This window comes from Echiichthys vipera (genome assembly GCF_963691815.1).
Source record: "Echiichthys vipera genome assembly, chromosome: 18".
Lineage (NCBI taxonomy): Eukaryota > Metazoa > Chordata > Actinopteri > Perciformes > Trachinidae > Echiichthys > Echiichthys vipera.
The window spans coordinates 10,996,832-11,011,473 of NC_139843.1; the positions used below are offsets into that span (position 1 = coordinate 10,996,832).

Genomic DNA, 14,642 nt, shown 5'->3' on the forward strand with positions numbered 1-14,642 from the left:
AAACATGGAGAGGGCACGCTGATATGATCATGTGTTCGAAGAACAATTTACCAAGACAAACATCTGATGGGGTGATATTTCTGTACTCCGACTTGGATATAACTCTTAAATTGTCCTTAAAAAGCTCACTTATTTCAGCTTCTAGGAAAGAGAATATTATGGCATGAAGGCAAGGAAATGATGGTGGAGCAGCAGGAGGGGGAAGATGGCTTACAAGGTTGACTGGAGGGATGAGAAAGAGAAAGAGAGAGATGGAGTCAATCTGTTGGGGCTCATGTTCGCCGTCCCTCCTCATGTCACCCATCCGTCAGATAAACTGTTAGCCTATTTCCAACCATCCCACGTCACTTCCTCACCTCTGCGTGTTACCCCGCTGCGCCTCTCCCTTGTTTTCTATTTGTTGTCTCCTTTTCCAATTTCTCTCTTCCTTCTTCCTCCTGTGCTCTTCCTTCCCTGATTTTGTCTTTAAATGGGGAGTCGTGTGAACAGGCTATGCAAATGAGATGGTTATTACCCCACTGCTCATCAAGCCGCGCAGAGGAGACATTAATAGGCTGATGAATATGCATGTGAATTTGTTAATTAAGTTAATTATTCTGCTGAAAATGCATTCGTCTTCCAAGGACATCTTCCCCAGGATTTCAACCTGCTCCACTCATTAGTCATGCGATATTTCATACACAGAGTGAGAATGAGAGAGGGAGGCAGACAGTGGGAGGGAGAACGAAAGGGAGAGGAGACAATGCTGTTTTTGGAAAGTGGGTGCTATGAACAGTTGGGGTTGTAAAAGTATGGGGTAAAAATAATGTATCTTATTGTCATCAGTGCTCACAATGGGATGTGCAGTAACTACCCATAATAGCAAACCACATCCTGGTTTCCAGATATGGCACATTATTCCCAAAGAGTCCTAGCTGGAGTTTATACTTTCAGAGTTTTCAGCATCTTTTTTTTGTGGTCGCTTCTACCTCACTGGCTACGTCTCCCTAATTGCTTATTAAAACCCTCTTAAATGAAGTTTTTGTGCCAACTTTCCAACACATTAATTAATTGTTGTAGCCAATTAAGTGCCGTTGTGCAAATGAGCCTCATCACAAATGGTCCTATAGGGCCGACCCCTCCTTTCTCTCTCCCTCTGTCTCCTGCACTTCCCTCCCTCTACCACCCTCCCAGCAAGTCTTCCCAGCTGCCCTTGCACTTCAAGGCACTTGGTGCCAAAGAAGCAGAAACTGTGTCCTGGTAATGCTTCACTGTTTTCTGGACCGTTTCCAGCCTTCAGGCTCACTGATCTCCAACTTGTATGATAGGTGAAAAGCAAGAGGCTCAGTCTATTATTTTTTGTTTGGCACATTTATACAAGAGTCAACTCAATAAAGCTGCTTATAAACCAACCACTAAAACCATAAAGCAAATCTGTTATTTGCATTGTCTGGGTAAGTTGTCTGGTAGCTGTGAATTGTCAAGCATGTATCAAATAGCCTGTTTTTATTTATTCACATCAGGTAAAGACGGTGAAAAAGGAGGGTAGTCAACTTCAAAGCGCTCAATAAGGTTGCCAAGCTGTTCACACATCTCCATCCCCTGTGTTAAAACTGGAAACATGCAGAGGAAATCAACTGCATGTGTTTATAGAGGTGTTACACAGCCATCTCCCTCAACACCGTACCATTTTGACAATATAAGGAAGTTAGTTACAAAGGATGATCAGTTTTGTTTTTCATATACTTGAATATGTATGCAATGCATCTATACACAACATTTAGGTGGGTATCCTGTATATTCTCCACCACATAATGTTTATATCTAGATTAGGGCTAACAGATGATTCGATCATTTATCCTCTTTCCACGGAATCAGTATTGTGAAGCAATCAAATTGAGATAACGTTATACACAATTACATTCTCAAAATTTGACATTGATAAGCAGACGAACTTGAGCTTCTCAGAAAGTGTTATATGTAATAATAATTTGCAGTTTTGGTTTCACAATCACATTTTAACACACAGTTCAATGCATTAACATCAACTGGATCACATAACTCATAATTTCACATACGTAAGCACTAGCAGATATTTTGATATATTGGGATAAAGTCAGGCAATTTGGAAGAAGCAGATAGAAGAAGGAAGATATAAATATCATCTTAACAATTTAGAAAAGTCTATCATATATTTTTCTATATCGTCTTGGTTATCGTGGTGTTGCAAAATCAGCACCCGAAACGGCTTCACCGCAATATTTACATCATTTGGACGACGCTTTACGTTCTGATTCTTGCATGTTATGTTCATTTTACACTAAAGTTATTGATACAATGCCTGGAACTTCATTTGTCAAGTATTTAATCCATAATTGTACCATGTGGTTATTTCATATGGAATATGTATTTATGGAATTATGAGAAAGGTTCAAGATGTTTATTTTCACTCTCGTTGGACAAGTATGTGAAATAATTATGCCCAGAGGCTCCATTAAACAAACACACAGAATATAATCAACATTTAGTGGTAGATGTAAGGAAGGAAAAGCAGTAATTATAAAAAACATGTAAGGTAGAGGGCCTGTAAGAAAACATATTGTGAAATGTTGTCGAAAAAAGAAAGAAGACCTATATCGGGATGGAAGATTTCGACCATATCCCTCAGCCCTAATCTAGTATGCATGCATGTTTATATCAATTCAGTGTTTTACATTTTACAACTGGGCTTATTGTGTTGTATCAGCCGTCCACATTAGTTTGCCATTTTATCAGGCATACATTGAGGCCTATCATAAAAAATGACCCAAAAAATGTGCAAGAAGAAAACCCTCTCATGCAAAGGCGCATAGTAACAATCAGCGTAATCACAGAATGCATGCAGCATATGGTGCAAATTTTAAATGACAGATCGGCCTAATTTTGTTGAACTCTTTCCAAAGCTAGAATGTCGAGGTAATAGAGCGGGCAAGATACTCCTTTTGCTCAATACCACAATTCCTAAAATGCTTTTTTAAAGAGATGCTGTGGCATTTTTCAGTCCTTAGTTGAAATAATATGAACATTTCTACATCATGATGTTAACAACAGTAGGTGACACCTCTTTCAGAATAGGGGCTGAACTTTCTTTTCTTTTCCCCCCATGTCTGGCTATGCCCACTCTACTGCCATTGGGACATGGCACTGATACACCCACCAGGAGGATTAGGGAAGGTTTAGCAACTGTGCCAGCCTTGCTCCCTGTGCCACCCCTTCCCTCGGCACAGAGGGGGGTCCCACTTGGCATGGCAAGGTGAACTAGCCTCTGATTGATGGGCATGGTTTCAGCCCGCTACTGTGCTCCCCAAGGCCCGTGCCTCCCTTTCCTTTCTCCTACTGCTGTCTTGGCAGCGGTGCCCACCTCCTCTTCCATGCCAGGCAGCCAGCTAAAGCTCCTGGTGGGCACATCAATTACATAGCGGCACCTCCCCTCTTTTCTCATGTCTATCTGTGGGTCTGTCTACTGTCTCAGACAATGCCAATCTGGTCCCTCTCCATCTCCACTACTGTCTATAGCAATCTCCTATGTGTGTGTGTTTATACCCATGTTCACAAATAGGCTATATCTTTGCATATGCACAAATGCACATGTATTCATGCACACACTCCTGCTCCCTCTCTTAGGCAGGTCATAATGGTTGGTGGGAAAATCCTCCCCAGAGAGCTCTCATCGCCACAGGCTCAGCTGTACAATAGGCTCAGGTGTGTGCATGTATGTGCATGCGTGTGGTTGCTTGTGCATGACTGCGTTTTGCTGTTTCAAATTTCTTTATCTACAGCTTAATTGTCTATTGCTTCACGTGACTGCCTTATAAATGAGGTTGTAAAAAGTATAAATTGTAGGAAAAAACAATCATCATGTAAAGACTGCATTATCCTGCGTCTGAAGTCGATTAACATGAATATTCCAACCTTCCTTTGGATTTTGGCGGCTGAAGTTGCTCTTGGCAAAACATGAATCATTTACTCTCGGCGATAGTACGCCATCTGGAGTCTTCATCAGATCATTGTCTTTTATTTTAAGGCAGTCAAGTCAAGGGATTTGATTCGAGGTTTGAAGTAATAAAGGTAAAGGCATGTTTCTCCTTGAATTATATTGATATTTAATCAGAAATAATTGCAAAAAGAAATTAGAGCAAAAAAACATGTATTTTAACCCTATTTGTTTTCTTTAAAAGGGGATCTAAATGAGAAGAGCACATAAAACTGGACTTGAATCTGAAACGGGAAAAGCATCACTCACCCGCTTACATCCAGTATGGTACAGTACGGAAGCCCGGATGGAAAAGCTGGGGAAGCGAAGCGCGGAAACTGAAACGGGGTAGGTGGGCAACAATGGCGGCGGGGCCTGGTGTTTCCATGCAGAGCGGCAGCCCTGCGAGAGACCTTTCCCTCTCTGTTCAGCCAGGAGGGATTCAGACTCATGTTGACCGGATCAAATCCGAAGAGGTGACAGGTGAGAACGGAACCCGTGCTTTTCCGTTACGGTTGTTGTCCTACGTCACTGCTGGAGGCTAACTACGGCTAACAGCTAACTAACTTAGCTGACTCTGTAACGTTAACGGAGCTTCTTTTTATGTGTTTTTGACTTAAAAATTGGATGATTTTTGCCTTATTTTGACTTGATGTGTTGAAGAAAACAAATGCAAGTCGTCACACCTAAGCTGCCCAGTACCTACTAAGAAGCTGTAGCACTGTAGTAACCTTTTATGACAGATTATGATAACAAAACATTAGCCTAGCCTCTGTATCTTTTTGACAAGACTGACAGTCCATTGTGGTGCTCCGGATAGTTTTCTGAGTTGTACTTATAGTAAAAGTCTACTGATGCCCCATAACTAATCTCAGTTTTACACAACCATTATTAGAGACATTCATGTGATTTGTACTATTCGTGGGGAATTCAAAGCAAACGCTGGTGACTTTGTTTTGGTTGTGCCCTCAAATAATTGTTGAGGAAACTGTCATGATTTATTCCTGATCATAGCCACCCTCACTTTACATTCATTTGCCTCCTAAACTGTGTCATTGAGACTCACTGAAGAGGGATTAATGTTCTCAGTTAAATTGTTAATTTGTCCAAATTGTATTATAAATAAACTCAAATGCAACAGTTCTGCAATAAACCCCAACTCCATTCAAACGGTTTTGATTGAAGTTAATGTTCATTTTTTTGAGGATGTAGTTTTAGTTGTACCAAACTAGCAACTGAGTGTATTTTGTCCACAGTTGAACGTACCAACAAAACAAACAACAAATTCATATTTACATGCTATGTGTGTAAATATGTTTTGAGACTGTTGGTTTTGCTTTATACTAGATGAATAGATGAGATGTTCAGATTTAGAAGATGTTTGAAACAGCAAATGCAACGATTCATGACATGGTGTTTGGGTTGCATTTTGCTTTACACGCATTGAAGGGCAATGTGAAATGAACATTCAGAGAAACCTGCATGTAGCCCTGCACATAGATCATCCCACATTTTCTTTAAAGGACTGAGATGGAATCAGTAAGGTGAGCATGGACTGTCTTTAAAATGTTTGACTTTTGATTTAGTTTGTTTTGTTACCTTTTATCAGAAGCAGAGAAGCAGAGTCGCATGGCTGCTTTGCTGGAGAAGCTTCATACCAAACACAATGCTTCACGACCGTGGCAGGAGACCTGCAAGGTTGTGCGTCAGGCCATGGTGAGACAAACACATTTTTCCTTGATACAAAATAATCAGTTGGAATTAACATAGCACCACTTTAAACCTGCGACAGACTTCAATATTTGGGATTGTCTGGAACAAGTAGATGTGGGTCTGTTAATTATGTGTCACTGAAGATCAAATGCCCCTCAGATGCTGTGGTCAGATCAGAACTGACAAGGTGAATAACACTGAAATACTATTAGTACTTTTCAAAAGACCTTGAAAAATACCTTCAACATGCATTTAATATCAATACTGCATCTTGGAAAAGTGTATTTGACAATCCTCTCCCACAGGAGAGACTAACAACCTGTTCACTACACATTTATAGCAATTAATCACTTAATAAGACAAAAATGTTTTTACTTTAATGACTTACCTTCTGGGCCTGTGAAACTTTAGGGGTGACCTTTAAATCCCTTGCCTGTTGTGCTGACTCAGCCAGCGAAAAACAAACTTGAACATGAAATCTTGTTGATAAAGCACTTTTTTGTTTTCCCATTATCTTATTCCTCTGTTTTACACTTCACATTGTGTCCCAGGAGAAACGCGGTGTGATGAATGCTGCGGGTCACCAGCTCCTGCTCACCTGCTTGGAGACCCTGCAGAGAGCGCTGAAAGGTGAGGCCATCAACTTAAAGGAAGGAAACACAAGGGAGCGCGGGGCAACATTTTCCATTAGAATGTGTTACTTTCCATCATTAGACAGAGAAAACAACTGTATGTAGACTGAAATTAACTGTTAAACATTGTCGTCAATTTTATTGCGATGTAGCAGTGCAGCAAGCTCTTTAAGGGCAAACTAATAATGTAAAGGTATTTTTCTGTCAATCGCTATTAATTGAATGCAGCACACTTTACTTGACTTTTGCTGTGAGTGTCATGCATGCAGGCATGCCATGTCTATAGACAGTTGGAATATTAGGCAACAGTTTCTAACATAAAATTTCCCCGTTCCTTCTCTGCCTTCTATTTCAGTCTCATCTCTGCCCTCCATGACAGATCGTCTGGAATCCATCGCTCGGCAAAACCTGTGAGTTCTTTTCCTTTTGCCAAGTTGAGGACATGGAGGCTGATTGCAGATTGTAGTTATTTATACTGTTCTCCTTGCAATGCTCCACTGTCGACTCAGTCAACATGGACAATTACTAAAACCCTTTTCTAAACTTGACAAAAATGAAACAAGCCACTCTATCATTTTCTGCTTTTTTTCTCATCTCTGAATAGACTTGGCTCTCACCTCAGCCCATCAGGGACAGAGTGTTACATCACATCAGACATGTTTTATGTGGAGGTGCAGCTAGACACCAATGGCCAGCTAGTGGACGTTAAGGTGGCTCATCAGGGAGAAAACCCTACGGTCAGTTTACTGTAACTCTCATATGGCACTCTTTAGCTGAGTTAAGTGTGTTTACCATGAATGCTACACTTTCGTACTAGTTTCATTCCATTAATTCCATTAATACACCTTGGTGAAGACATCCTTGAAAGTGTATTATATTATCTTTTTAATTTCTTGGTCACAGAGTTGTCCTGAGCTGATTCAACATCTAAGGTGAGTAGAAAACCACAAACTTCACTGTAGGGTTCCTTATTTCTGTTCTTTGGAGTGATGCAGGTACCTGTGAGAAATTGTGTTTAAACCACCACCTCTGCTGCTCTTCATCAGGGAGAAGAACTTTGAAGAGTTTTCCAAACATCTGAAGGGACTGGTTGAACTATACAAGCTGCCCGGGGACAAGTAAGAAGACTTGTAGGCTATAAGGATGTCTGGTTGAAAGTAACCTAAACCCTGTTTTAGAAGACACAGACGCCACATGTCTTATTGTTATCGTGCCAGTTATATCTAATTATCTTACTTAATTTTTGTGTTCCAGTAAGCTGAAAACCAAGATGTATATAGCACTGCAGTCTTTGGAGCTTGATCTCACTAAGATGATGCACATGTTTAGGTAAGAATTATTACTACTATTACCAGAATGTAACCAATGTAATACATCAGCACATCTGGTCAAATAATGTACATCTACTTAACTAGAAGTATAAAATAATACTTTGGGATAAAAAGCCTAATTGTATCATCTCTTTTTGTAATGCAATATTGATGTGGGTTTTCTAGGTTAGCAACCAATGCTACTGCAGTGGAGACGATTCTTCACGGCAGTGTGGGCCTGTTGACAGCTAGAAGTGGTGGACATCTTGTTACTCTCCAGTGTTTTGTGTCCCCTTATGACATATTTGAGGAGGGACCAGGCTCACAGCTCAACTTACCAGATGGCAATGGTAAGTGTATGGAGGAAGTGGATGGATTCATAAATGTATGTAAGATACCACAAGCCATATGCTAAAAGATTGTAACTATCCTTGTGTGACCTCTGTCTTGTGTGACTTGTCTTGTGTGGACACTTGGATAATATTGCAGTTCCACGGTCTCTGGGCGTCAGTGTTTCTGTGACAATCGAGGGAACCTCGGCCGTTTACAAGCTCCCGATCGCCCCACTTATCACTGGATCCCACCCAGTGGATAACAAAGGGTAAAAAGATTCACCTTCCTTTATCAGTGAACTTCTAAAATCCTGCAATGAGCAACTTCTAAATCTGTGTATTACACATGCATGACTGGACCACTGTTTGACATAATTAGGCAATCATCTGTGGGTTATTTTAGTGTCCCAGTGCAGAACTAGTAGAGAACATAGAGAGACAGCTGATGAATGTATTTTTGGTGTATTTCAGAACACCTTCCTTTTCCACTGTGACCAACTCAAACTGTGTGGACCTGCCAGCTTGTTTTTTCCTCAAGATGAACCGTCCCATGCCTTTCTCACTTTCCTTTATTCAGAGGCTGGGAAATGCTACTAGTGAGTTTTCTTCATGAACACCATATTCATAATAAATACTGTATATACTTAAAGGACAATGTTCATTTTGTTTGATAATTTGGACTTCCACCGCTCTATTTTCCCCCATAGCAATTCCAGTGTTTGAGAGCTCCCCCAGTCTCTCACCTCTCTACCAGTTAATTGTCCAGAGCCAGCGCCAGCTCCTGGAAGAGGGCAGCTCCACGCCGCCACCTTCACACAACATGCACTTCTATTCTGTGAGCAGACACTCAGAATACCTTCACACACATATGTTAACAAACTTCTTTCTATATCCAGCCTCTGCTTTATGGTTCCATGATTGTTCTGTGTTTACAGCAATATTGTATTGTTTTTATTTTTATTTTAGGTTATTAAATGGTGCAAACCACTGTTTTTGTATGAAAACTGTCTTTGTGTCTTTACAGGTGCTTCCAGATCAGCAGCACTGTTACTTCCTGAATGGTGATGCACCGGTGCAAGATGGTCATTCTCTTCAAGGAGCACTGGTGTCCAAGATCCCCTTCCGCCACCCAGCACAAGTGCCACTCTTGCTGGATATCATCCGGCACCAGGCAGCCTATAACAACTTGATTGGCAGCTGTGTGAAACGAACTTCCATCAAAGAAGGTCAATTTCTTGTGGCTGATTTACTGTTTTTGGTCAAACAATGACTTGAACTCCATTTTTTTGCATCTGATGTGTTCGATTACATTTGATGAGTGTAGAATCTTTGCGCTTGTTCCCTCAGACAGTGCAGGCCTGCTGCAGTTTGAAGTATGTCCTCTTACCGACTCAAGTTTCAGCGTCTCTTTCCAGCATCCAGTCAATGAGTCATTAGTCTGTGGTGAGCACTCACTTTAACTAAATATCAATAATCAATATTATTTAAACTATATCCCAAGATTATAGTGACACTACAATATGGATTATACTGTGCAATATCAGTCTTTTTCTTATTTAATTTTATAATCTGACCTCGTCCCTCTAGTGGTAATGGAGGTGATTGACTCCAGACAGGTATCCTGCAAGCTATATAAAGGACTGTCTGATGCTCTGATCTGCACTGATGAATTCATCACCAAAGTGGTCCAGCGGTGAGTTGTTAATTCCTCCTGAATGAGTAAATGTAAATGTGGAGAATATGTTTTTTTTTAATGGTAATTGTTTCCTTACCCCCGATAGATGCATGTCCATCCCTGTAACCATGCGGGCCATTCGGAGGAAAGCAGAAACCATCCAGGCTGACACTCCAGCCCTCTCACTAATTGCACAGACAGTGGAGATAATGGTGAAGAATAACCTGCCACCCTCTGGTAGTCCCACCTACAACATGGGGGCAGGTGATGGAACTAACCCCATGGGACTTCCTGGGCTCACAGGGGGCAACACACCTACTGGAGGAGGACCCCCTGGGGGACCTAATTTTGGAGGTCAAATTACTTCTCTCTTTGGGGGTACCCGAACAGAGAGGCAAGCCCAAGGAGGAGAGTGCCTAACCCAAGGAGGGGTGGCTGGCCAGCAGCAGTTGCAGCAACAACAGCAACAGCCTGGTCAAGGCCATCCAGATGACTACAACAAAGTCACCCAGAATCCCATACTGACAAGTCTATTACAGATAACTGGAAGTGTGGGCTCTAGTCCCAGTTCACAGAATGCACCACAACCCCACCAAACTCCACCTCCAACATCCTCCCCTGCCAGCAACACCAAGAATCATCCTATGTTGATGAACTTGTTGAAAGACAACCCCACTCAAGATTTCGCCACTCTATACGGTTCCAGTCCATTAGAGAGGCAGAATTCTTCATCTGGCTCCCCACGGACCGAGAGCATGGGTGGAACCTGCCCTGGAGGTAACATTAAAGGGAAGAAGAAGCGCCCACGGGGGCCAGAAAAGGGTGGCGTGATGCCTGGAACTGCCGCAGGTGGAGGTGGTTTAGGCATGAAATCACAACAGGGATCTTCTATGTCGCAGCACCACCATCAAGTCTCGCATGAGGATGACTTCCACCGCGAGCTCCTCTCTATGGATGTGGATGCATCTCAAAATTCTATCTTTGACGTTAACCTTACTGGTGATGGCCTAGAAACGCCCCATAGCATCACTCCTGCACCTAGCCAATGTGGAACACCACCTTCTGGCCCCAGCATACCTTATGCACAGTCTCATGTTCAGTCTCAGCAGCAGCAACCACCAGGTGCTGTACCACCTCGTATGGTCCGACTCTCTAGCTCTGATAGCATTGGGCCTGATATCACAGAAATCCTGTCAGATTTGCCTGAGCAGACAGGCAAAGGAAGCAGTGGGAGCCATGGGCAGCACCCTATGGGCAGTGGTGGGGAGGATGGAGGCCCCCTAGGTACCCCCATCCGTGACTCCTCCAGCTCCGGTCCGGGCAGTGCAGTGTTTGACTCGGCAGACATTTTCAACACCAACAGCAATGAGAATCCTTTTACTGATGCTGCTGACCTGATTGCTGAGGCAACTGCTGCCACGCCCACAAGTGATTCTTCATCCACTAACTTCTTCCCGGATGCTGCTGACTTTAACCCTGACCTCCTGACATCAGGCCATGGCTTCTCCCAGAACTACTTTGATGACAGCTCTCCAAGTGCAGATGGAGACATGGACCTGGTCAAGGGTTTTGGGGCAAGTAGCCAGCAGAATACCCCATCAGGAACACCTCAGAATCCTACTCCACATGGCCAGAGCACTCCAGAGCCCTCACTGAAGGACCCGTTTGATATGGGGATAGTTTTTGGAGGCAACAGTGGTGGTGGTAAACCGCTTCTGGGGCAAGCTCCTGATTTGGGAGACACACACGGCGGAGGGTCCCAGAGCCCCCTCATAATGGGCCTCGCAGCGGCATGTGCTGACTTTAAAAGTGCAGAACCCAAAGTTAAACAGCAACAGGGACTTATGCGGTCAAAGGATGAAAACGGGGGTAGTGGTGGGAGCACTTCTGGAATAGGAATGGGGAGCAGTTCAACAGAGGGCAAACAAGTCAAACGTAGCAGGACCCCATCCAGTGAGGGAAAGTCTAAAGAAAAGCCTCCCAAACGCAAAAAGCTGGACCCTGATGGGAAGTCCCCCTCTCACAGTTCCGGGGGACGGCCATACACGCCTCCTAGTGGTGGTTCGGGCTCTGGGGGAAGCATAAGTGGTGGAGGCTCCAAGTCTCCTGGTAGTTCAGGACGCTCACAAACCCCTCCTGGTGGTGCCACACCTCCAATTCCCAAAATCACTATTCAGATCCAAAAAGGGACCATAACTGGGGGGAAAACGTCATCCCATAGTGGATACACCTCTAGCAGCTCAGCCACAAGCAGCACAGGTGGAGCTGGGGGAACTAGCAGCAGCAAAAGCCATCATTCTCACTCATCGTCCTCTGGGAAGATCAAGTCCAAGGACGGCTCCACAACACAAGGCAGCAGCTCCAAGCCAGGGAATGCAGGAATAGGGAGTGGAGGTGGGCCATCCCAGTCTAAAGGCTCCTCCCAAGGAATGGGTATTGGCAAACCAGGATCCTCCCCAATCACCAAACATGGGCTGTCTGGGCCTGGAGGTAGTGGTAGTGGAATTGGAAGTGGTAATAAAATTAAGCCTGGGGGGGGCAAGCCTCCTTCATCGCTTATGAATCCCAACATAAAGCCCAACATCTCCCCTTCACACTCCCGTTCCAGTAGCTCTGGTGACAAATTGTCCTCCCCTATGAAAATGCAGCAGTCCCAGATTCCAGGAACACCACCTTCTTCCAAGGCTAAATCGCCAATGGGCTCAGGAGGTGGTAGTTCTGGAGGGTCCAAGTCTTCTTCTGGTGGAGGCATGAGCTCCCAGAAGCCAATGGGCGGAAGCTCCTCTGGTTCTGCATCTTCCTCATCATCCTCCAGCTCCTCCTCGTCCTCTGGTTCCATGACCTTCTCAGGAGGCCCTCAGTCTCAGTATGGGGGTGGTGGAAGTGGAGGGGGAGGAGGGACAGGAGGAGGAAGTGGAGGTGGAGGCAGCGGTGGAGGGGGAGGAGGTGGGGGTGGCGGATGTGGTGGGGGGGCTGGACAGAACAATGCAAACAACCCCAACGCCAAAGGGAAGTCTCCTAGTCGAAACAAGAAACCCTCTCTTACGGCAGTCATAGACAAACTGAAGAGTGTAGGTGGAGGAGGTGTTGGAGAGGATGGCTGTGAGGTAGGTCCACCAGTAGGAGGACCTGGTTCAGGATCTGTTCCTGGTGGTGTTGGTCCTGGAAATGTTCCCAGTAGCGGACCTTCAAACATGGGTCCTTCCAAACACGCCTCATCCTCCCAAAGTGGCGAGTATAAGCGAGAAAAGTCTGATAAAGAAGCAAAAGCAAAAGTGTCTGTTTCTGGTGGGAACAGTGGGGATAAAAAGCTGATGGACCCAAAAACAGGAGGTGGAAGTGCGACTGGTCTAGCCAAAATCATCATTAGCAAACCTGATGGTGGCTCACCAAGCATCAAGGCCAAAGTGACCCTCCAGAAATCAGGGGATGGATCTGGCGACTCTATACGTCCCCAAATTTCTAGCCTCAAAGCTTCCCCCCTCTTCAGCGGCTCCACTCCCAAGCATGACCGCTCCTCTCCGAGCCACAGCCGCTCGCCAGGATACACCCCACTCAACCACGACAGCGAGAGCGAGTCGGGCAGCAGCTCAGTGGCCGAGAAATCCCATCAAAACAGCCCCAGCTCAGATGACGACCAGACCATCCGCCCTCTTCCCCCCCAGGACTACATGAGCTCCATCCCTCTCAGCTCAGGGGAGAAGCACAAGAAACACAAGAAGGAGAAGAAGAAGCAGAAAGAGAGGGAACGGGAGAGAGACAGAGATAGAGACCGAGAACGGGACAGGGACAAAGAGAAAAAGAAGTCATCTATGTCCATGGGGCCGTCCTCGCATCCAATAAAAGCAGACAGTTGGTCCCGGTCACCCATCTCAGCTTCTGATTCATCATTGTCCATGCTGGGTTCAGAGCGCCCATCCCGACCCAGTCCAATGTATATGAGAAACGAAGATGACGACCTCATGGACTCAGCCCTCACTGGCAACCTGTAATTTAGTTATTTGTTCTGCCACGTTTTTAACACATGCCTTTTAACATAAAAACTAAAACCTTTATTTATTTTACTCCAGCCACAAGTTGGAACCGAATACAAGAATATTGTAACTCTGAGCGATCATTGTCCTGTTCAAGCTGTATTTTAATGTCATATTTTACTGTTTCAGTATCTGTGTATAATATCCGGGGATTGGATGCCAGTTTTATATGAAAGTGATCATCCATATACCAACTTCTTTAAGCTTAATTAAGGATTTAAACAGTATATTTTCAGAGAAATTGACTTTTTTAATTATCGTCGGATCATTTGTCTTTCTTGTTATATCAGAAGATCGTTTCTTTTCACATTGAATACATTTGCTGCTGTTCATATGTATTCGACCAGATTGCCACTAAATAAGTATACCATGTTAAAAAACAAAGTATTGTAAAGCAAGAAGGGTACAGTGTTCAGTTGCCTTGTTTTTCAGATACAATTGTGATTTTTTTTTTTTAGGTTTTGATACATTTTAAACTGTTGTGTAGATAAGGATACAGCTGATGATGATGAGAATGATGAAGATGGAGGAAAAGAGACATGCTGGTCATTTTATAAGTAGAAGTCTTGGAAGCGTGAAATAAACATTTCACTTCTGGATAAAGTTCACTGTCACTTTTTCTGTATTTGAAGTCAATGCCTCTTGCAGTTAATTTCTTGTTTGATCCATTTAATGTAGCTATTATGTATTTATTTAAATTGACAGTAATCTTTAAATACTGTTTTATGAACTGAATTTCTAATTATTTGGATAACTTCATTGTGATGTGAATGAATGGGCAGAGATGCATCAAGTTCTTTTTTTCAAGCTTTTTCAAGTTCTTCAAAAAGACAACACTAGATGGCGGCAGTGTATCAGGGTCCTTAAACAGTGTTGGCAAAATCCCATCATGCTTGTTGCGAGTAACACACACTCCCAGAGGTAACGTGTAGAGGTTAAATTAAATTTCACGCCT

At 43.6% G+C, this 14,642-nt stretch overlaps 1 protein-coding gene across 1 annotated transcript; it reads left to right on the forward strand.

Annotated features, from left to right (window-relative positions):
- Positions 1–4,353: 4,353 nt before the first annotated feature.
- Positions 4,354–14,278, forward strand: med1 (mediator complex subunit 1; the record flags this gene model as incomplete). Its single annotated transcript, XM_083932938.1, has 16 exons — positions 4,354–4,474; positions 5,601–5,707; positions 6,256–6,334; positions 6,692–6,746; positions 6,941–7,073; positions 7,240–7,268; positions 7,383–7,454; positions 7,591–7,665; positions 7,833–7,996; positions 8,136–8,247; positions 8,450–8,574; positions 8,686–8,813; positions 9,003–9,204; positions 9,326–9,421; positions 9,566–9,671; positions 9,760–14,278. The coding sequence occupies 16 exons, from the start codon at positions 4,354–4,356 to the stop codon at positions 13,643–13,645; spliced, it is 5,490 nt and encodes a 1,829-aa protein (XP_083789064.1). The 3' UTR covers positions 13,646–14,278.
- Positions 14,279–14,642: the final 364 nt, after the last annotated feature.